At 41.4% G+C, this 24,550-nt stretch overlaps 1 protein-coding gene across 4 annotated transcripts; it reads right to left on the bottom strand.

Moving 5' to 3' along the window:
* Positions 1-62: 62 nt before the first annotated feature.
* pacsin2 (protein kinase C and casein kinase substrate in neurons 2) lies at positions 63-23,093 on the bottom strand. 4 transcript variants are annotated; one of them, XM_030045523.1, is made up of 12 exons: positions 22,961-23,093; positions 15,053-15,144; positions 14,454-14,610; positions 12,724-12,959; positions 10,787-10,942; positions 10,097-10,272; positions 9,785-9,905; positions 8,166-8,213; positions 6,846-6,976; positions 3,730-3,873; positions 2,216-2,397; positions 63-2,107 (listed from the first exon to the last, which is right to left on the bottom strand). In XM_030045523.1, exons 2-12 carry the CDS (start codon positions 15,107-15,109, stop codon positions 1,995-1,997), a joined length of 1,521 nt encoding a protein of 506 aa, XP_029901383.1. In that variant the 5' UTR covers positions 15,110-15,144; positions 22,961-23,093; the 3' UTR covers positions 63-1,994. The 4 variants fall into 4 exon arrangements, with proteins under 4 accessions (XP_029901383.1, XP_029901385.1, XP_029901384.1 ...); XM_030045525.1 differs by lacking the exon at positions 3,730-3,873; XM_030045524.1 differs by lacking the exon at positions 8,166-8,213.
* Positions 23,094-24,550: the final 1,457 nt, after the last annotated feature.

The following is a 24,550-nucleotide window of genomic DNA, read 5'->3' as shown; positions in this document are numbered from 1 at the left end:
AGGTAACATTAGAAAACAATATGTCTGTTTTATAACCATAATAAAGTGTAGACAAGACAACATTTCTTTTCCATCAGATTCATTTATTATGTTGTGGGACAACATTTACAAACTGAACTGTGCAAGTATAGCAGTTGCTGTGTTCTGTAGACAGCATGCCCTGAAAACATGGCAAACCTCTCCTTCCTCACAATATAACAGACAGCTAAATTCATCTTTCTCTCCTGCTGCAGTTAAAGGCATGAAGTAACATCTTATTTGCAATGACCATCATCAGTATATGAAATAATGAAGGGATCTGGAGCTTACACAAATTCAACTCCCCAACAAGGCAGGCCAACAAAAAAGTTGATGATCAAGGCTAATGCATTTAAGTTATGAAAATAGGCATATCCATTCATGCCACAGCTTCTAAGAGAAATTTAGAAAAAACAAATTATCCCCATTAGTTAGATAGTACTTTTTGATTAATTGAGTAATGAATATGGCCCTCTGTAAAAGAGAATATAATCATATTTACAAATATAACAAAATAATAGATTCATGGGACATTTGCCATATAACATTCAATTATTGTACAAACTGATTCTTGATCACAGCATTCTATCAAGAGTAGAACAAAAGCACTTGCGGCATCATAAATTAACAGTCTTCAATTTCCAACTTAATATCACCTGAAATCAATGCTTTATTTGTTCTAATATGTTCTACGCTATTTACATGCAATAAACACCCTTATCACAGACCTGTGAAATGCATACTTGGCCGTGGTTTTATTGCTTAACATGTGACATATTTTCAAAAAGGAAACACTAAAATATTCTCCCATAACTCGGCATTTGATGTCAAGTGAGAGAATGAAAACGTGAAGCTTCAAGTGAGATAACCTATGTGAAAAACATTCAGTGTTGAAGGAAAATTCATTAAGTAAAACAAAAATCTGACAACACTCATAAGAATCACAATTTACAATCAACAGTGGGTGAAGAGATTTGCGTGGAAGGATTAAGCGCAGTTGTTCTGGGTTTTGTTCAGTGTTGAATAAATCATCAGCAAAAGTGAACAATCAATATGTGAGCCAATACAATCAGTTAAGTGTACATTCAATTGCATTAACTAGAGGAACAGATCATACAGATGAAAACTATGTTAGGATAAAGCTCTGTTCATTTCATTTACTCAATATATAACAACTAAAACAGCTGAGAACTGAATGAAAAATGAAAAATTATGAGAGGAATTGCCCATCTAATAATTACTAGTTTAAAAGGCAAGTTAAATCTTCCAGTAATCTCAACATCAGGGCCTTTTTTTTGTCCTGAATTAATATAATAAAATAATAAACATTTAGGGATTGGATTCGAACAGGCAGAAAATGCAAACGTCAGAACTGATTTCATACCTCAAATAATAGCTAGTTGTGGTTATGGAGGAGCATCTCCCTAAATGAATCCACACTGTCCTGCATATTTAGGCTGCAGGCATTACGTAACATAGCAAGATGATTTGTCAGGCTGCCATCCCAGTGTTTCTTTTAAAGAATATATAAATTCACACACAGATTTCATTTTAAGTCTTACATAATATATATTTGAATAGCTATTGTTTTTGTAACAGCATAAATGGGATTCTAAGACATCTGTGGCTCTGAGTAACATCAGTCATCTTACAGTGACAGCTATCTTTTCTCTATGAGAATAATGTGAATCTCTCCCACTTGGAAATTAGCTGGAAACTCTGTATTCAGGGTATACTGGCTGTGGTTAATTTCCACTTCTGTACTTAGTTTCTAGGAGGGCAACCAGCAGAGGGCAAGCAACAACACCTGAAGTGGTCCATTTGTAATCTGCAACCCCACTTATCTGTGCTTCTCCCAACCAAGTCCAGTCTTCCAGGGGGGCACAGACAGAAAAGGGTTAAAAATAAGGCCAAGCCTTCCCTCCTTCCAGCTGCATAATCACTTCTCAACACCCTACTTCAATTTGGCAAATTTATTACTGGATGTCTTCTACATAGTTAGCAGGGTAGAGGCCCACGTGTCCATCCTTGAGTCGGCCTTTACACCAGCCCTGGTCATCTTCTTCGCCTATCTTGGTAAACTCATCCCCTGGAGGACCAAGAAGAAAGGAGTGAATTAATTTTAGTACTCCAGAAACCTGTTGGGATGTAACAGAAATGGCAAAGTGTGGATGTTGAGAGATTATAAGTGCCATACCTGCTTTGAAGCTCAGCTCATCCTGCTCCTGTCCTTCATAGTCATATAGGGCTCGGACGGGCACAGATATCGCAGGAGATGCTGGCTCGTCTTCAAATGGATTCCCATCACCGTTGGTGGAGAAAGGGTTAGCGCCTGTGTCTTCGTCTGACCAATCTGGAGTCTTCTCCGTACTGCTGGCACTAGACAGACAGACAAAAACAACCAATTAGAGCACCGATGACAATGTTTGATCATTATCATGTCCATGTCAGGGCCTCATACACCAATAGGACAATCCAGCATGCCAGGCGAAAGAAGCAGGAACAAAATGTTAGAAAAGGAGAGAAAATAAAATACACCAACAAGTAAAGAACAGTCAAAATACACAACAAAAAGGCCCATATGCACCTCCACATCCACTGAAAGTTTTTTTTTAAGTAACCCAGAAACCATCCTGTTTTTATCAGTCAAATGTAAATGAGTGGAAAACATGCTTATTGACAACATTGATGCTGCAAGCGTGTGGCTGTGGCAGCATACCCAACAAATTTGCAAGTTGCTGTGACACCACTTCAGAATCTTCGAGTAAGAACACACACATACAATGCTGAGCTAAGGCAATGCAACAAAACAACATGATGACGACAAAATATGAAAACACACATGAATGAAAAACACATGAACACAAGACCAAGCAAGGCCAATCAGTGCTGCAGATGCATGTCTGTTTAACCTAAATACCCACAAGAGGGAGCTAGCTAGACACCAATGAGAACTTGCCTCCCAGAAACACAATGTTGAGAAACCACAAATGCACATTTGGCACACTTATATAAACATTTTACAGTCAGACCTATTTGCACACCTTCTTTCTGTGTTTGACCCATCTGCCTCACAGCAATTACACACTGTTGGCATTGTGGGTTACCTGCTTTTCCATGACCTACATGCAAAAGCAAGTATTCTAGTTCGTTCTCTAACAATCACCAAATAGAATGATGAGTTGCCCTAACACTGGATTTGTTTCTAAAATGTATTTGTACTTCAGGGAAAGCCAATTTCTGATTTGATACAGGAGGTCTTTCAAAATTCTAAAGTAAATGAAATGCCAGTAACTGTGGGAACAATTGACATGAATGAACAGTCAACACATGTACATAAGTGTATCAAGATCTGACTGTAAGACAAAAACAAACAGGAAATCCCATAGCAGAAAGATGCGCACCCATGCGCACACGACATGTAATGATCTGCAAGATGTGGCACTGTTAGGAGTTATGGACAGACACACATTGGCTTTGTGTGCAATGCCATTCCAGTGACCATGCAGAGCAACACAAAAACCTGCGATCTGATTGGGAGGGGAGGGAATCAGGAAGGAAACATAGAGGACAGAGATAAAGTAACATGAAAGACAAAGAAACAGTGTGACTGAGAATGAACATCAACGGCCAACCACAAATCAAAGACAGAAAATGGAAAGAGGGAGAGCTGGGAGGGGGGCGGGCGGAGGATTGCTTCTGTTCACCAACGTTTTTATTTCCTCTTTATTCACACTGATGTGGTTGACTGTGGTCTGCTCCTCCACTGTCACCTCCTCTTCCTCCTCCTCCTCATCATCATCCTCTTCAAAGGGGTTCAAGCCCACCGGTGCTGTTTTAGTGGGCACGGTCAGGCTGACAACATGGGACACAGTGAGAGAGGGGTTGTGACACACACATACACACTAGTGATATATATGACTTCTCGAAAAATTCAAACAGTGATGAAAGGTGGAAACAGCGTTACACATTGTGTGGTATTGTGAGCTTTTAACAGTTGATGACAACACAGATGTACACTGTGGCAGACCATAAACATATAATAATGGCTTTGCTGCAGGAGCAATGACAGCACAGTGATGACTGTATTATAATGCAATAATAACCATGGGAGACACCCACAAGGCACTGTAATCAGTCAACAGGCAGTAAGAAAAGTATTTAGGACCTATGACTAACACAGTTAAATGTTTTGACAGCAAATGTAACAGCAAGACACTGCGACAATAGCAGCTTGTTTTGCACACAAGCACTCAGGCACTATACCCTATAATAAATGCATCACCTGCTGATAAAACCTACAACAGCATCAAGAAAACACTTCCTGGGCAGCCTCTTTAACAATTAATTCACAGCTCTAGATTCTGAGCTGTGTAGCAGAAGTTTGTAGAAGTCCCAGGTGGCGAAAAATGTCTTGCCATTGTGACTTTCCACATCAAGGGACAAAACTGGGACTGGCTGTTCACCAGTATCAAGGGAAACATGCAGTGTTTCCACTCCTTGTTTACAGAACTATTGGACCCTGTAAAGTGGTAGCTATCAGTTGGCTCATGAGAGTGTGTAATCGACAAACGTGAACGCCTTTGTTTACACAGTCATGCTATACTCTCTGAGCTAAGCCTGAGGAGTTATTATACCAAACACTGCCGTAGTCAGAGTCTGGCACAATGTAACTTTGGATGGCAACAGTCAACAAACAAAGCTTATCTTGAACAAAGCTTATCTTGAGAACTGTTAACTTAGACGAATACAGAGAAGCCACAAAATTCACAGGATCCTTATGTATTATAAAAACATTATTTTTTTATGTAGAAGAGGTATGGTCAAACCATGTTTGCTCAAACTTCAGATATCTTAACTGATAAGGGGAAAACCAGCAAGGCAAAATGAACAAAAGATACAGTAAGAGGAATGATTCTCACACTGATAAGGAAAGGACAGGCAAACTACTATCAAGCTGAAGTATAAAACTTCACTATGGGGTGTGTTTTTATCCTAAATGAATCTACTATAACAGTTTTAATGTATAAATATAAATATAAAATATAAAACAGCTTTGTCTTGTGGAAATTTAAATCCAACTTCAGACCCCTCCCTATGCACGCACGCACACGCGCACACACGCACACACACACACACACACACACGCACACACGCACACACGCACACACACACACACACACACACACACACACATGCAATGTGTGAATACAATCTGCCTGGTGCATGTTACAGGCAAAATAAGTGTTCTATATGATGGTAGAGAGAGGCAGGCCCATGATAGTCAAATGTGGAGGGTTCAGAGGTCAAATGCTTTCCATTCCTGACATTCCTTGTGTTGACTCCCCTATACACTCCTCTAAGTGCTCTCATAAATGCCGCTTACATGCCACTTCGTACTGATGTTTGGATGTGGTCAGAGAGCAGGTGTTAGCATGGCAAAACGTAGAGAACCACATTAATTACGACACTGCAATGGAATGTGAGAAGTTAAAGTTCAAGACACAGGCGACGAAGATCACAGCAGACCCCACTCAAATCCTAAACAGCAAATACCAACTACCAACCATCAGGAAAAAAATACAGTGTCTCATGGTGCAACATAAGCACAGAATCTTGCTTTCCCTTCCGATTTATTTAATGGCTTTTATCCCATAGTCATGTGTGTAATATGTGTTTTTATCTTAAGCTGCTGTTTGTTGCCGTTACTATGCACTGTTTTTACATCTTTGGTGTGGTTGACTCAGCATCCAAGACAAAATCCCCTGCAGGGACAACTACGTTTATCTTAATCTCATCTTAGTTTAGGGAGACCGTATCAGGTTATTAAAAACTGCCAATCAAAAGTTATGCCGCTCTTATCCTTCACACCCCAATCTAAGTCCATTATGCATCATCAGAAGGTGGGAACATCATTAAAACCATGGTCATCCATTCTGCACCCGTACTGGAGGGCCTCCAGACTTTTATTACTGTCAAGCACTTTAAATCTTACATGAGTCAATGAATTATAGGCCACTTTTTGCTTTGGTGGACTGACAGGTCAGTCAAGTTACTATGTTACAGCATAGTCATAATCAGATGAGGTGGGATCCTAAAAAACAATCTTTTCACTGGCTGAAGTGCAAGTGCTTGGCTAGAACAAAAGTGTTGCCATCCTTGAGCTTTCCAGTACCAATTCATGCTACGAAAGTCTTGGCATGCCAGAGAAATATTTCCACATTAGTTTTGGCACACATTCAAATATGTAACAGCAGACCCAAGTCTCCCAGTGATGACTTCTTTCCCAGCAATCTATAACAAAATGTTTACGGCTGCCATGGAGACAGCTGTGGAACTGGACATCACTCTGCTTTTCTTATGGAACTTTTTACAAGCATTCCTTATCCAGGGGAAGACGCATTGTGCAGCAAACTGGATTATCTGGGATGTGTAAAGTTTGGATTGGGAAAGGAGAGACAGAATCTTTATGGGTGTTTGTGTGTATGAGTCAGTGCTTTCAGTAGAATGCTTTAGTTCTTTTTTGTAGAAATAGCAATTGGTAATTTTGGTTCTGATACTGAGGCTGAATCCTAATTCAAGGATTAGTTTAAGTAAATTTTAAGTATTTTTTTCTGATTAGCCAAGGCTTTGCAGAAGATTCTTACATTTTTAACACATTAAGTAAATACCAGTTTGTGTATGTGTGCACAGTATTTTGTCCTGTTACACTGTTGTTTAAATTCCACACCTTGTGCATGCCTGCTGTATCCAGGCAGGGGGTGTGTGTAGTTGTGTGAGTGAGTTTATGTGTGAGCAAGTGAGTGAATGAGTGAGCGAGTATCTACCTGCTGCTGGTCTTGGCAGGCTGGACAGGCTGATCTGACCCAGTCTGACTGATGCCCGTCAGTGTGACGCCATCTGACGGCTTCTTCTTCTCACGTCTGCTCAGTGTCCGGTTCAGGTCTATGGACCAGTCCTGGTGGACACACACACACATCAGAGTCAAATACCACACCTGCAGCTGTGCCAAGCCTTCTTGCTGGCTTACTGAGTGGCTGAGCTTATTTCAAAACATCTTCACAGCTAGTGGAAGAACATGTCACAGGCATGTACACTGCAAGGCACACACAACTGAACAGTCCAAACTCAGTGTAATTTGATACACTTGCAAACATTTCTCAGATTGTGACTTTAGTATAAGCTAGACAATATGACAAATGCAACAATACATTCATCACCTGTAGACAGAAACACCACACCAAGGAGTCACCCCACCACCACGGGGCAGGCTAAAGGGGGCAGGTGGGGCAGAGCAGAGGTAGTCTGATCCCTACTGGAACACCAACATAGTCATAACTAGGGGTAAGCTCTTTCTGCATGCATATATGTCTAAATAATAACAAAACAATCTACTTTAGCAGAAAAAAAAAAAAAAAAACATTCCCAGGCATAGCAGGTCCAATTCCTGGACTTTTGACATTTGGTATGGAAATAACCTTTATATATCACAACAGCATGATGCCATTTTCATTTGATGTCTTTAATAAATCTAGATAACCCAGATGGGTGCCTTGATGTTCCTCTTTCGTACAAATGATATATTCTACTGGTCAGGCTGACCACTAAGCTTTCCTGAGTCCTTTCCTGACCCTTCGGATTCATCAGGTCTTTTTTCCAGCTATCGCTAACTTTAAAGATCAAATGTCAGCGATGTCACAGTAGGGCTACGGCAGAATCATGTGACACATTGCAGGGCTCACAGGGTGGAATGATGGCTGAGGGGGTTACTGAGGGGTTAGAGGTCAAAGGTTAGAAATAAGAGAGCTGTGTAATAGTTGCACAGAGAAATTCTGGGAATGTGAGCATCCAGGAAAACGTATATAAACATCCCGCAGTTATGTGGGAAAGGGAAGGGAGGGGGTATGTGACACTCTCGCACGAACACACCATAACAGGGATACTGCTGTAGTCATTCTTCATTTAGTCATGCACGTGGTCCTATGTGCACCATGTGCATGTTTATCTTGTTCATATTCGTAAAAAGCTCAACCACCTCAACTACACACACAAACACAAGCAGCGAGGAGTGAGAGTGCCATCAGTGACAAAAAAAGGCCCTCCACCCATGACTGTTGTAACAGAACAGCCTCCCATGCAGAACTCACTACAATGGACCTTCTCTTATTGGTGTGAGGATGGGACCAGTCCACATTCTGTCAAACAGGGGGAAAGGGTAGCAGGGGTGGAATAGGGATTAGTGAGGACAAGACAGTCAAACCATACAAATGAAAAGGACAGAAAACACTGATCTGTGGATGTTAATTTGTGAATGTTGTGTGTAGTCATCTCCTAATCCAGCAAACTATCTCAAGAGTTTCTTCATGGAATACAATCGTGGGCATTCCAGCAAAACAAGTGTGACCTTGCCATTTCCTTTTTGACATTCATACTTCACTGTTCACTCAGGTTTCTGGTGAATATCTGCACTGCTGAGACAGACGGAAACAGAATTACATGAAGCGGTTTGACAGGTCCTGTCTCACTCTTTTGTGTATGCATCTCCTGTCGTAGAGAAGATAAGGCCTAGGGAGACAAGCTGCCTGCCACATGTTCTAACAAAGGGCTCTTGTATGCTCCCAAATGACTTAATACTTTCTTTCAAAAAGCTTCTCATAAACCAAGTGGTTACCCATAGGAAGAAAAACAGCTTGGCAGGGATCAAAGTGGAAGAAGGCAGCCCGATGGAATGGCTATGTTTGCAAGATCACGCCACAGAACTATAAATTGTTACACTGTGAGCACATGCATGGTGCTACACTTCTTTGTTTCCCTTCCTCTTTCTTTTTGTTCATGTCCTGTTAGGAATATGATGTAAACTACACCCCTCCCAACGCCATTCTTTGACAGCTGTGGGTGAATTTACTTCCATCCCTGATGCCAAAGAGTGCAATTCAATGAAAAGAATGAAACCATGTTAGAATTCATGTCTGGACTAGGGTTGAAATTTGATGAAATTCCCAATGGCTGGTATTACCAGTACAAATTCAAATGATCAACAAACCGTGTTTGATTACCATACTTAGAAAACTCAAGGCAAATACTGTGCGGCATCAACCAAACTTAGAAGGCCTGCGAAGACGGTAGCAATTCGCCTTCGCTGCATCAGTCTGCTGCATATTTCGTCAGAACTGCACTGCAGTTACCACTCATGGCCACATGTGTCATCTTTAATATTAATGCACATCTGATATGGTTTTTGATACGTTTACATAAGGTATTACTTTTGTTATTATTTTAATGTTTATGCAAACAAAAAGTGCATAGTGCTGCCAAATTTATTTGTGGTTTTCAATATAAAACTTGATGAAATTTTTTCATTTGGTGTATCAGTATTTTCTGAACATTCTATGCACAGTTTAACAATACCGCAATAATACTAATAACAATTATAATTGTGGTCACTATAATTGCAATATAAAATTTTCATGCCGTTTTAATTTTGGCCTGGACAGTGAAAGATAGCTAAAAACTGAGGAAATACTGTCCTTGTATCGTTTTTTCTTCAGACATTCTTCAGAACCATTTATTAGCCCATTTTATTACTACATTTCCTAATTTCACGTCCAGTCTTTGTCAAAGTGGCGTCTGGGGTATCACCAAAGGTCTTTAAGGAGTATTCAAGGGGTCACCAGCTTAATATGAACTACACTTATTTAATTCTACCACCAGAATCTCCCTATGTGGATAGTGATACAGTTCAATTAAGCATGACTCTGAACAGTACCTCAAACTGGGGCCAGTTCATTGGCATGCCGGGGCCATGGCTGGACCGGAACCACTTTAGGTCCTCTTCAGCATCAGCAGCAGAGATGGTGTCTTCCAGCGTGTGGTAGATTGTCTGGAATCTATTGAGGGAATACAGAAGTGCTTACTTTTCAGTGTGCTACCTGAAACCTTATACATCTGCCACTGCATTTTTGTTCATCTCAGGCATAAAGCAGACTTAAAACGTCTCTGTTCATATTCTCTGTTGTTTTTGTATACATTTAATATTGTTGTCTGATCCATGATCGGTGAACAGAGTTTTGTATCTCACCTGTGATTGGTTGAGAGGTCAAGGTGCTGTTTAACCTCCAGCAGCAGCTCTCTGAAGAAGCGAATGCGTTTGCCTTCAAACTGCTGCCACTGCTCAAACACCTGTTCCATGTTCTCCATATACTGAGGGGTCAGCTTGTCTAGCTCCTCCAGGGATTTCTCATACTTCTCCTTAGTCTGAGAGACAGGGAGGGAGGAATGAGTGACACCCAGAAAATATAGCAATTAACATGCAGTGATGAACACATATACTGATTTAAATGCATATTAATATACAGTTAGGTCCACAAGCTCACACATGGCCATGAAACTGCTTTTTAGTCAGTGTCCAATGACTTTTGAACCTCTGAAAATGGGGTGACAATGTAGGGATTACAACCTGTTTTATAAACAGTTAATGCCATATTTTAGTTCAAAGTTAAAGTTGAAAGTCTGCACTTCAATCACGTCTTGATTACTAAATTCAATTCACCGTGTTGGTGTACAAGGGAAAAATTATGTGTCACTATCCAAATACTTATGGAACTAACTGTAGGTCAGTTCCACCATATGTTAATACATCATCAGGGATAATGAAAGCACAACACAACAACAAACAACAAAGTAAAATTGCAGAGAAATGGAGGAATGGATGTTGTTTATCCAAAGGATACTCTGCCACACACACTTCTGTCTCCACTGGCAGCCATACCTTCTGCACCTCCTGCTGACACTTCTCCACCTTGTCCTGGAGCTTCTTTTGGGCCTCAGGGTTATTGTTGCTCTCCAGCTTGCTGTTGTTCTCCCTGCTGGTCGCCAGCTTCTCTTCCTTGCAGGCTGAGTGGTATGCCTTCTTCATCGTCTCCACCTGGGGATTTCACCATCACCACAACCAACATTATCACCACCTCTGCTAAAACATCATTGTTCACAAGCCCGGAAATGCTAAAACATATCTGTGTGGAACAATTAAAGAATTTACATATAATTTTTAGCTTTACTATTATCAGGGCTATGATACTGACCCAGGGAATCGAGAACAATCTGGTTTATGTGATGCAGAAAAAATAAAATGGCGCCACTCAAGATGATTTATCTGTTTACTGACCTACAAAAATGAAGTTTCCAAATCAATAACAGCAATTGAGGTTGATCTGATGCTGTGTGCTGGATTCATCCTTTAGGCTATAGGCCTGTCTATGTTCTGCCACATAGAGGCCTACAAAGGCAAATCCAGTACCTCAGTACTTAAGTAGACAGGAATTTTTTTGCCCTTGTTAAGAAGGCTGATAACATGTTTTTACTCCTGTGCCTAAAAGTAGAACTAAATCTTTGTCAGTCTGAGAGTTTTCAGATAGTTGGGACAGATTTCCAACTTGGTGACACACAGGAGGAATGAATGAATGAGTTGAGTTACTTAGCAGGAAATAAACACATGTGAGGTAGGGTAACAGTGGAACAGATGTGTTTGTCCAAGATGGTTTTATAGGTGCTGACAGCAGCAATTACTTACTTCTCTATCACTCTGCTGAAATTTAAACTCAAATAGATACAAAATGAGGAAATAGCCAACTCCACTGTGGCTCTATAGGGCATTGCTCATTGTTGCTTGGGCCAGGGCCAGAGCAGTCATGTTCCTATTGTACTAATCATGTGGTCATAAGTAGAGGGCACTCAGAGTACAGAGAGAACAGCCTGTCCACCTCTCTAATTTGATAAAACAGGCAGCTGTTTGTTTTGTGTATCTTTGTGTGTATGTGTGTGTGTGTGTGTGTGCGTGCGCGCAAAACAAAACGTCAATGCACCACTCACACTGGTGGCTTAGAAGCACATTCATGGTCAGATAATGTATGTATAACTTCATCCAGTGCTGTGCCTGTATTGACACACTGCCCACATCATCTGTGTCACCTCCCGTTTTCTAGACCAGTTAATTAGCCTCATTTCCTCTCTGCCCTCTCACCACCTGCCCCTCCCTGCCTAATACATCAATAAATCACTATGCCACAAAACTGAATTATTCTGTCCCTGTTAGGCAACATGGCCAGGATGTCACCGCCCCCTAGTGACATTATACAGAGAAGAAGGAGACACACACAGACAGAGACAGAAACCCATGCAGAATGAGACTGCATGTAATGCTAGTAAACAGGCTGCTGAAATGAAAACAGTGGTAGGAAATACACTGACCTTATTCTGAACTAAGGGCTGCGCCACAGTCACTGTAAGCAGTCATACAGTTTCCTTCCCTAACACTGATAATTAAAGAGATGTAAGGAAACTGGCTGCTGGTTCGATATATCATGGCTGATATTTAGCAGCAGTCTCTCATCCAGTCACAACATTCTGAGAGGCTAGAGTTGTGCTACTGCTCTGTTTGTTGTTTGTTATGTAGGTAGTCATGGAGAGGAAAGAAAATAAACAGCAACAATGGATAATCAGTTGTACGCAATCATGTGAACTGAAGGGTAAAATGGCTACAGCCATGGCACTAAGCAATGACCTGAAAAAACTCTGACAAGCCATTTCCTTGTGGTAACCATTTAATTAGCAGCTGATCACACATTCCCCATAAATTTGCATTTGTGCACTTTCATGTAATGTGTAGTTTTGTTTGGTCTAGGTTTTATGAGAGTAGAAGATACACACCTCTTTGAGTTTCTTGGCCCAGGGCTTCTGAGCCTTGCGGAAGCCATCCTCTGCCTCCTTGGTCTCTTTGTAACCACCAATCATCTGTTTGTGGAAGGCATCTCTCTGCCAGTTCTTCACCTTCTCATAGTCCTCTCCCATCAGTGCTGCCTTTACCTCCAGGTGCAGTTCGCTCACTTTTTCCGCCTCTGTGCACAGGGCACCCCATGCCCGCTCCAATGTACCATACTGTGGGCCTAAGGCAAGGTATTCATTCGTTAGAGTGCTTTACAAAAAAATACATTAAATCAATCCTTCAGAAATGGAAAAAAAATCCCATCGATGCCGATGCATTAATAAAATTTTGCAAGTTGCATTTCAGAAGATGAACATCTTGACTATTCAGCTAAAATGACCTTGTAAGTCGCACAATTTCATACTGCCAATAGCGCACAATTATCATTTGTGGAAACTAAACTGTAATAAATATTTACTTGTTAAATCCCAGAGTAAAGCTTGCCAATTGTGAAACTAAGTTAAAAAAAAAAAGAGCGTATCTTATACATCTTATACATCTTATTCTGCATATCTTATACAGCGTATAAGATATGCAGTCTGGAAGGCAAAGAGAGACTTATTGCTTTATTGTAACTAGGGGTACAACGATTATTCGACATTGTCGACAAAAATCTATTTAATATTAATGCACATCTGATATTCCTGATGGGTGAGCCATCTTGCATGATGACTATTTTTGCTGAGATTTAAGTGTGCCAAACAGTGACTGGGAAGCAACAGGTATACACACAATGTAGCAAAATGGTGGCAGTCAACACAACACCATCTTGTCCCAAAACTTCAAAAGCCTGGGAGCATTTCACCCTATATCCTGTAAAGAAGAGGACTGGCTTCAAGATTTGTAAAGCAGACCTTGCATATCACACGGCAGCACAGCAGTCACGCAACAACATTTGAAAAGAAGACACGTGGAGAAGGCATGTTATGAATGATGCAGACTTGTCCAGGTAAGGTAATTACCTTTTCAGCTAGCTAACGTCAGCTATCTAAAGAAGGAGTTATAATGGCTTTTAACCTCTTCCACCCGGGACTAGCCATCAGAGGGTTAAAAGCCCTGCTCTCACCTCGCCTTAAAGCGCATTACTTCTCCAAACCTGTTCCCATTTTCCTATCCACATTAATGACATAAAACATAAATGTCTTTCAAAGCTTCTGAATTCCTGTATCTCTGCGTCAATGTTCAATCGGCACCCAAGAAAACGTTTTGAAAAATGTGGCTGTGCTGTGCAGCGTGTCAATTTTGCTCATGTAAAAATAAAACTATGTGTACAACTAGAGACATTACCATAATGCAGGTCAATTTTTTAAAAGCTTGAAAGCTAAATAATTGCCATTTAGTAACGCTGCAATTAATTATCCGGTAATTCGGCTAATCATTTCAATCATTAGTCGATGATGATTAGTCAAAACTATCAAAATAGTCATTAGCTGCAGCCCTAATAGTGACTGCTTCAGATCAAGAGTTCAAGAGTTCAAAACATGTCTGTGTGTGTAGGAATGATTTAGGCTGTTCAATAACACCGTTTCCTTGCATTAACACTTCTGAGCTGGTCCTCAGTGTTTTTCTAGTGAGGCTGTTGTGATCCCCCTGGCTCAAAAAGCCTCCCAACTGGCAACAATGCCACCTGCACAGCCCAGGGAAAACCTTACCTCTGTGTGTACAATGAGCCTACCTTTCTCTATGAGCTGCCGCCAGCGCTTGGCCCACTCCGTGAGCTGCTGTGCATAGGACTTCTCAATACGAGCCCGCTCATGCAGACAAGTCATCAGGTCGTTACACAGACGATTGCCATCATCTACCCGTTTCACTGCACGCTTGTAATTCCCAACCTGAGAACCAGCAACAAGGAGACAGGTGATAGATGGACCGTTAGAAAGAAGAGAGAAAAGAATATCTAAAATCCTGTACCACAGCTTCATTCCATTCAGATACATTGTGCTGGAATGAAGGTTTAAAATGCTTTGGACAACTTACGACTTGAAGTTATGCATTAATAATGTATAAATGTATAAATTAAAACCTTGGAAATGTCTTCATTACAAAAACTAAGTTCTTGTTTTTTTAACAAGAACAAATGAAGTAATAAAGGAATGTCATCAGTAAATCACAGCTGCAATGAAAATTTAATGATACCACCGGTCTCATCAATCAACACATGTAAGGATCGGGAGCCTTGCCTGCACAACTTGCAGACCCAAAACGCATTATGGATTAAGTGTGATCCTGGCATTAGGGTGGGCTATTGAAAATAATGATGTGTGTGCATTTCACCTCCCAGAAGCTATCACTGGAGACATCGATCATGGAATCATCGTAGGAGCCCGACATCGCTGCTGCCCTATGTTACCCTCAGTGTGTAGGGCCTGGAAACACACACACACACACACACACACACACACACACACACACACACACACAAGTGTCAGCATTACAAAGTAGCTGCTCGAGTCACAGCCAAAAACATAGAACAGCACAAATAAAACACATCATATTTTCTTAGTCACACCAGCAGAATGTGTGTTTTTAGACAAATGATCTTTGGTGTGATACAATGCATAAAAGACATGAGGAGACGCAAGGATTTAATTAGAACAGTGAAAAAGCAGGAAATAACTGGCTGAAGCAGGATTACATGAATATGAAGGCTGAATCAATAGGGACCGTGGTGTGTCCCAAAAGCCTGACGTCCTGAAATTAAAAAAAAAAAAAAAAAACATACTGGTGGAGAAAAAAAAAAATCACATCCCAAAGCAGCTGCAGCCTACAATCAGTGATACAATGATTTCACTGTTTCAACATCTTTTTCATTATCTTGCTGCTACAGTTGGAAAGCAGACACTCTCTCCTAGTCACGCCACCTGACAGGAGGGTGTTACCAGACACTGATGAGAAGCTAAACAGCAACAAGTCAAGATGAGAGAGGAGAGCGAAAGTGATAGGCCTGGGTAACACTGTCACCGTCTTTTAACTCTGCAAAGTTTGCCTTTGACAGACACTGCAAGGGGGTGCTGAGAGTCAGAGCAACTAACAATAGCAAATGAAACACTGACTAAAGTATTCAATGTAGAACCTGATCTGTTGGAAATTTCATAGAACTTTCAGGTAATGTTTTATAATGTGGCCACTGTGAAGCCTTTTGAGACTGTAACTTTAATTCAGCTTAATTAATTACAGCAACTCAAATTAATAAAAATCTTCATAGATCAGGTTATCTATATTCCTCAGTATCTCCCAGCATTGGTCATGATCTCTTCAAATACTGTGCATTACAATGACATGAGCCTATATTCAAGAGAATGGAGGAATCAAAAGGGCACAACAAACAGACAGGGAAGGAAATTTCAGAGTTTAACTTTCATCAGTTTGTTACACATCTCTCTCTTTCTCACACTGTTGAGTCAAATGGTAGAAGCAGCTTGGACACAGATTAACACACACACAGTTCTGCAACAACCATAAAACCAACAGCTGAAAGCAAACAACATCCAGGCAACTATCACCATAACATTCCTCAGTGTAGACACAACTGCTGCGGGTCAGACAATGATAAGAGGCTGAAAAGTGTGGACAAGAAACAAATAGTTTCAGAGAGATAAAATGAAACGGAAAAAGAAAGAGCAAGAGGAAGGGAGAGCAAGGGAGTGTGTGTGTGATCTGGTTTGATAATCTCGGCAGCAGGTGGGTGTTTTCATCCATTTCAAACTCAAGCCACACAGAAACCACTGTGCTGGGTGGCATACAGAGTCTTGGCTTACTATGTGTGTTTGAGAGAGAGGGAGAAAGAGCAAGGGAGAGAGAGAGAAAATGACAGAGAGAAGTGTAAGAGACACACAGTGGTAAGCCTCCATTTCCTTTGGACGGGTACAACAGGCAATCCTCTGTTGCGACCTCCCCCCTACCCCCAAACGTCCATCATTTCAAGCTCAACAGCCCCCCAAAACAGCCCCTTCATTCATCGTCTCATTCCTCTCCTCCGTCTTCCTCCCTTCTTCATCCTCTTCCTCCCTCAGCCTGTCTTTATTGATCCTCATTCCTCTCCCTCTGTCCTCTTCCAGTCCTGCAGCCCTGCAGTGCTGCCCCTCCTCCCTCCTCACTGGCACTGAGTTGCTTCTTTTATTGGAGTGCGACACTGAGAAGATGAAGGCTGTCCATGTGAGAAGTGTGTGTGTGTTTGTGTGTGTGTGTGTGTGTGTGTGTGTGTGTGTGTGTGTGTGTGTGTGTGTGTGTGTGTGTGTGTGTGTGTGTGTGTGTTGGTTGACGGTCAGTGGCCCATGCCCTCCAGGGCAGGACTGGATAGAGGGGAGTATTGTGGTCAGGCAGGCAGCTGAACAACTCTCCCTTTGCTGTGCTTAAAGCTAAGTCCTTTTTTTAAGAACATAATCCAAATGAATACAAAATACAGTTGCACACAATTAAATGCTCAGCAACTTTTCCAAAAAATTCATGTAATGAAAACCAGAGGCAATTTTCTTGACATTTTATTCAGCTTCCCACAGCTCTTGAATGATGTATTTGACCCCATATGCCATTCAAATCAGCTCCAGCGATGTGAATCGACTGTCAAGCTTAAATTCTGTAGGGAACTTCATGGTCATTTGGAACTCAAAAACTTCCACACACAGCAGCCGGTCCAAAGTTTTCTGTTGCATCCAACTCTCATAAGCACTTATATTAATATGCTCTGTGGAATTACCTATTACTCGGAGAGACAAGCCATCAAAACAATGAGAGTGAGATCAATAGTATTTGATTCTGCCATATGTGTGTCTATGTTTGTGTGCAAATGAATCTTGTACCAAAATATTTCCTTAATCAGCTGTAACAGAAAAACTTGATGGCAGCGTGCTCTTTCTCTCAGGCGTGACATACCATGTGCACAGAACTCACACAGAGGCTTATTTTTCAGCATAATCATAAATGATCCAGACCAGCCCCCCACCACACCCACCCACATCACCCTTTCCCTAGCAGCTGTCCTAATTCCTCATTCACTGATCACTGCTGCAGCATGGAACAGGGACACAGGGTGAGAGCATGGAACAAGCCACAAATATCAACTCTAAACATGGCAACAAGCCCTTAAACATCAAAGAGTGCTGAGTAGAAACTTCCACTCACAATATTACCACAGCAGCGTAAAATGTGTGTAACCAATTGGAAATTTAGCACACATATTCCTGCCTTGCTACACACAGAGGCAGTGTCTAACTTTGACACTGACCCTAACACCTAGATGTGGCTTTCTATGCAGGTGGCTACTCTGGCGAGGTTCAAAATGGAACACAGGGTGCTGAAAATTAAAAAAAAAAAAAAAAAAAGCTTTATTCATTCTGTTGACTGCAGCAACACCCCATAGACAATATCATAAGCCTAAAGTTTACGTAAGACATGCACTTGCCATTTTCTAATTAACCAAAACTAATGGGAATTCCTTAGACACAAGAGTGCTTTTCCAGGTCTGAGGTAATCAACAGCAAACTAGAACAAACGTCTGCACACCCTTGGCTCTGTAGGACATCTAAAGAATGTGTTGAACAATTGAACGTAGCTTAAACTAGAACTGTAAACAATGCCATTGGCTAAGCGGGGGTCTGAAGTCCACTCACCCCGTTACTCTGCAGAATAACACTGGTAAATCCAACAATGTGTGCTGCTATAAACACGCACTAACACATGAGATGGGAAGGAGGACAGTCATGTTAAGAATGTAAGATGAAAAAATAGCTACTATCTGGATGATCTAAATGAAAACTGACAACCACAGCATGACAGCGCAGCCACAACAGCTCATGCCACCGCACACTTATTTTGCATGAACACTTGATTAATTTTTGCATAAATTTGGCTGAATGGAGGGTATTACATTACAGGCTGAGTGGTTACGTAATCCAACTCAAAACCCATATCCACCAAAGTCTGACAAGTAAAAGCACTGAGCATGCTGGAATTGAGTGGTGACAACAGTGGTGACTCCAGTCTTAACATAAACCTAACAGATGTAAAAACTAACATAGACATTGGCAATACCTCTGCATGTTCATCAAGGCTAGCCAAAATACACACTTAAACGTTTCAATGCCATTTAAATGTTGTGACAGAGGTCTGACTGCAGAAAAAGTATAAATTTTAATCCTACTTTGCATGTGGTAGACTAGTTTTTCTGTTTTATGGCAGAATGAAAATTCATTAACATCAATGGTTTGTTGGTTTCAATGTGGCTGACTAACTGCTCAGAAAGCAGCTGCACAGAAACATAGAGAGCAGCTGCCTGGAACCAGAGAGGGGGTCGACGGGTGGAGAGAAAGAGTGAGACAGGAAGAGCAAGAGATGACCAGGCTGTTATTGAAAGCACATGAACAGTACTGCCTTGCTGTGTGCTGTTGAGGTGAGAAGGCCTGAGTCATGTCTAAGCAGCTGACACATGAGACATCAGCGACCTTTACAACAGTCAAGGGGAGGGCCTAGGAGAGGCCAGCAAGATGGAGATGGACGCAAAGGATGCAACCCTAGGAACAGAAAGTGTATACCAAGTGTTGGGAAGGTGGTACAACAACAGTAAACAGGCTGACAATCTCATTTGTGTCTCTGGTACAATTTTCCAGCACCAGAACAGCACATTCTCATGCAGTTGTTTTCATGTGACACCCCAGTACAATCCTCAAACATGTTGTCTATTCATGTGTGTTTTAGTGACATCAAAGACAAACACTGTCATGGAAGGAGCGGAGCAACAGGAAACAACAGAGTACACACAGTACACAGAGTTGAGATCATCCCCAGCTGACAAGCACAAGCATGCCCACTGTGTATTTGTGTTTTAAAAATACAACGCACAAAATAGTGTGGGACTGTTTTAGAGACAGCAAATAGACCTCATAAATCATTTTATTAGAGCCTGTGATCCACAGGGAGGATTGCGCTTGTGTGAGATAGAAGGCCATGTTCAATACTTCTGCCTCACTCCTGTTTCTGAGCTCAACAGTTATATTTAATCTTTAGTAAAACAGGAAGGTTGCTTGGGACTCTTATTCATGGCAGTACACAGTGAGAGATGTTCTAGTAACCTTAAAAGCTTAGTCACAGTCACACTAATGTCATACAATCTCAACTACTCATTCTGCTGTAAACTGGCAAGCCCACTAATCAATAACCGCTGGAGTGGTGAAAAACACACACATATACACACATGCGCGCGCGTGCGCGCGCAAAAAACAGAACCCCAGCACTCTTGCAACACTTCCATATCATTGTCAAGTTTCAGTGAGTCGAGTCACCCTCAGGGGTGTTGTGTCATATATCAGTGCTTGTCAAATAGGGAGACCTCTTGGTCCTGTCTGCCAGACTGTCAAGAAGCAGGATCCCACTCAGCATACACATGGCTTTGTCTCACAGGGAACACATGACTTCCTCCTCAAGACTGTTAAACAGAGGAGAAACACACCAGCTGCTTTAGACACATTTGTTTACTTTATTCAAGAAATCAACAATTGGTCATCAGGCAATTAATCAATCATGCAATCTCTTCAGCACAAGGCCAGCTAATGACTAGTGATTGAAATCTGGCAAAAAATAAATAAATCTGCAACCAGCAGCATGGCCATGGGGACTGTAGGAAAGGGGAATGATTACATAATGAGCAAGCTGAAAAAATAAGTACTCTGTCAATGTCATAATCACACTGCAATTGCTTATTGGACCAGGGGTGATGTTTTTTTTTTTTCTTCATAAAGAAGTAGCTGTCTGTTTCCATTTCCTTCTTTTGTTTGATAAAAATGCCTGCAGTCTCTCTCAGGCAGGGAGTGCAGCTGAGCTGGTCAATCCCTTCAATATTGCTGTTTCACAGCAGGACATATTACTCAATCCTGAGCTGACTATGAGGAGAAAACACTCATTCTCATGCTTCAGTCTGTCACACACACATGTATACACACACACACACACACACACACGCACAAATATGTGCACAACAAACTCGAGGGTCAAAAGTTTCCACGGCATGCATGGTTCATGACCTTGATTTTCATTCCTTGTCAGTCAATCACCTCTGCCCTCTTTCCTCATGTGAGTTCAGCAGCTGCATAGGACTGCAGATTGTCAACAAACGTATGGGCTACAGTGGAGCGTCTTGATGCACACTCTCATCCATCCATGCTCTAAAGAGATCACTGAAAAAGCTGTGATGGCTCACTCTATGCTTAAGGGGCTCCAAAACACCAGACAATGAACGCATGAGTCTGTCAACAACAGATCAGTGGTGGCCTCAAGTTCAACATAACTGACCAGTCCATAGTCAGCCCTGCCCAGAAAACCCTTGCTTCGCAGTCAGGGAGAAACAATGGCATTTGTTCCAAACTTTCAGGCATTTTCCACTGGACAGGCCAGCATTGGGGAGTGAAACATAATGGAGGGAAATTCTGTATTACGTGACAGGGAAGGGGAGACCCTGATGTCACCATCAGGCAAATTCTACACTTTTTCCTGTGGAAGCCCCTGTCCTGCACTCACATGATAGCCTGGGTGAGGTCAAAGAAACAAGTGGAAGGGCTCTAATGATGCATTTAAGGCAGACTTTTCAGGAAAGGGCTCCACCCAGAAGCAAAATTCATGTGTTATCCCTGTGACCTTTAACAGATAAACATTAGCAAATCTCTCACAAGAATAGAATTCAATCCTCAAAAAGTTTTGGAGCTGCTGTATTCACAAGAAACTGGAGGTACATTTTCTATTTCAGCCCTGCAAGTAAGTCACTGGAGTGATGGGTAAACAAAAAAAAAATCATCCTTTTGATTGGCTTCTTGGCTTAAGGAATACTAGTGAATTCTGTTGGATAGACCAGACCCTTTCAACTGATTGTCACACACCGCATTTCCCTCGAAATGGAGAGCAGTGCCTTCAGCCCAAATTGGAATACCCACTCTAAGTTTAGCTCACTTCTGTGACAGAGAAACCAGTTCACTTGGCTGCACAGAAAAGGGAACCAAGAGCTTTTCAGAGACCTTTCACTCCTGCTTTACCATAAAAAAAAACAACTCCAACAACAAACATGAAGTGTATAACCAGGCCTTATGGTCATTAGGCATGTCTACATAGATGCCTGATTGCAATGACTAATAAATTCTATTGCTTCATGTCCTATATTACAACCGTGACGAATGCATGATTATTGACCAACACTATAAGTCATCCTCAGGAGACATTCTGAGTTCCTTATTTGCTGCTTGACTACATGAGCAAATACCTGATGCGTGACAGGGACCTTAATGTATGAGGTCAGAATGTTACTTTCACCCACACCCATGATTTGAACCCAAACCTGACAGGCACCAAAGATATGCATCTCTTCCTCTGGCTATAGCAGGAGGATCCCTCATAAAGAACCACTGTTTTCTTCAGTGTCACCCACAAGGGACAAACAGTATAGGATTCATGTAGGAGCCAAGGCTGAAGCTGGCATCTAGCAGACACTGCGCAAATTAAAACACTGACGGTGCAGAAAGCATGAGGAGCCCTGCAATGAAACGAAAACCTGCAACAACTATTAAAGCCAAACCTTTGCATACAAAAAGAGACAAAACGAGATCCTATGGTAGGCATATCATGCAGTATGACAAGACATCGACCAGGAGGTTATCTTTACTTGCGAAATCTGCCCCGCCCTTCATCACTCCAGGCAATGAAACACAGCCTGTCGCTGTGTGGAAAAAAGAAACGACTCAAGAAAACTGTCTTGAGGCAGCTTAATAAACCAAGTCAACAACAACACCGAAACTCGGGCATAAAATTTCACTGGCACCCTAACAGCTATGACTTAGCAGTGCTAAGTCTGTGGATTTTTAATGCCCTGCCTGCTGTGCGCTGCGTGCGGGGCAGCAGTTATTGAAATGTTCCGAAGTTACAGCAGCCGTTAACAGCTGGAGAGCACCGTAACTAGCCACAACTTCACTTCTATAGTTTCTAACGTATCTGGAATCGCTAAACCACCACTATCACAGCGTTGTCTGGTTAAATTATTTTGACTTTTAGCAAAACTACCGGTAACATTAGCAGCAGACCGCGAGAGAACAGGCAACCTCCATCTAACGAGAAGTAACGTTAACGTTAGCGCCCTAGCTTTGACATTAGCAAATTAGCCACAACCCCTCTTGTTAAAAGTTGAAAGGCGACGTGTGAAAGGCTCACCTGGAACACCTTTACTCCTCCTGAGAATCAATATTCAACCGAAGAATTAATTAACTGTGCCGTGATAATTTACTCCTCTTTTCCCCGTTTTTTTCCTGCTCACCATCGATCGAATGACTGACACTATTGTCAATTCAGCCACAACATAACATTAAACTTCCGCTCAGGTTTGTCAAAATAAAAGCGTTCATGAACGTTTGGCCTCCTTTTGCCCGCAAAGTTTGCCCCCTTTTTTGCATAAAAAATTACAGTTGGAAAAAAAATACAGTTGTCATTTTTCCAAGAAGTCATTTTCACAGCATCCATCAACCATTTGTGTTAAAATCATAGACTGTAGATATATGTCATACAGTCTAGGATTTAAATACAGAATGCCATAGGCAAACGTTATAGAAATGGTGGTCAAAAATATGCGAAAGAAATTCTCAAACATCAACTTCATACCACAGTTTATTTCCGTGAAAAAGGTCAGTTTAAGCCACTGCAGGGGCACAGTTGCTCCTACTAACGAAGACGTTAGTAAACCTTTTATTTGCAGGAAAAATCGCTTAACTTCCGGCCTTACTGTGGCTAACTCTGGCGAGCTTGACGCAGCTCCGACTGACTTGGAGGGGGCACGCCTCTCGGACGTCACATCCCTCAAAAAGTTCTTCTGGTTACTTTTTAACCCGAGGCTGTCTCATTTTTGTTAGCACACTCAGGGCAGTGGTTCCCAGTGTGGGGTCTGGGGACCTCCAGAGGTCCTTGAGAGGCCTCCAGGGTTTCACCAGCAAAATGTGGAACAGCTTAATTTCACTGTGGTTTAACTCCCTAGAAGTCAGCAGTGAAAACTTTTAAGGATGACTGTCTATTCTGTTGCAGGGCATATCTAAAACCAAGAATCACTTAGGATGAGGTGCAAAGGAATTCAGTCTTATCAAATATGGTTTGTTAGTGTAATACTGAATTTTAAATAACAATTTTAATCACTTTTAACACTTCTAAGTAACACATTTTTAATAACTGAAAACGTGTTTATTTGACATTGCTTTCAACTGTCACATTTCTTTTGTGTTATTCTTTTTTGTTTTTATATTTTACTGTTTCTATGCCCTCCTCTGTTTTAATTTTTTTTGTCTTCCTTTGTTCCTAGATATCTATCTGTTTCTAAATCTTAATTTGTTTTATCTCTATCGTTTGTGTATCTCACTGACTTTTGTTTTACCTCCTCTCCTCTGTTCTCAGTTGATTGCTCGGTTTTATCATGCAGTATTTGCACTTGTTTTTGTGTGTTTTGCACTCTGTTTTTTCACCTTACTGTAAAGCACTTTGAGCTACAACTTATGTATGAAAGGTGCTATATAAATAAAGTTATTACTATTATTATTATTAAGTTTGTGGGTCCTTGATGTGAAAATTTTGCCATCTTTGAACTAAGGCATTTAGTTAAGAAGTTCATGCAGACCATTTAAAAGTTGAACTCAAGTGTTGTGGTAATATAGCGTTCAAATGTTAAAACCATGCAGTGGATACAGTATGTGCCCCTGTGTGTATCTGTGTGTGTGTGTACGTGCACAGGAGACAGAGAGAGAGAGACGCCATTTTAGATAT

Source organism: Myripristis murdjan, chromosome 23, assembly GCF_902150065.1.
Source record: "Myripristis murdjan chromosome 23, fMyrMur1.1, whole genome shotgun sequence".
Taxonomy (NCBI): Eukaryota; Metazoa; Chordata; class Actinopteri; order Holocentriformes; family Holocentridae; genus Myripristis; species Myripristis murdjan.
Note: the sequence above shows the minus strand (reverse complement) of the source record. Positions and strands in the feature narration are given on the sequence as shown.

Excerpts from the sequence above, each read along its gene's own strand:
- pacsin2 (XM_030045523.1), bottom strand. The coding sequence starts at position 15,109 with ATGTCGGGCTCCTACGATGATTCCATGATCGATGTCTCCAGTGATAGC. Across the intron at positions 6,977-8,165 it reads ATAAGAGAAGGTCCATTGTA|GACTGGTCCATAGACCTGAA; the intron begins GTGAGTTCTGCA and ends TGTGTCCACCAG. Across the intron at positions 3,874-6,845 it reads CCTGCCAAGACCAGCAGCAG|CCTGACCGTGCCCACTAAAA; the intron begins GTAGATACTCGC and ends CCATGTTGTCAG.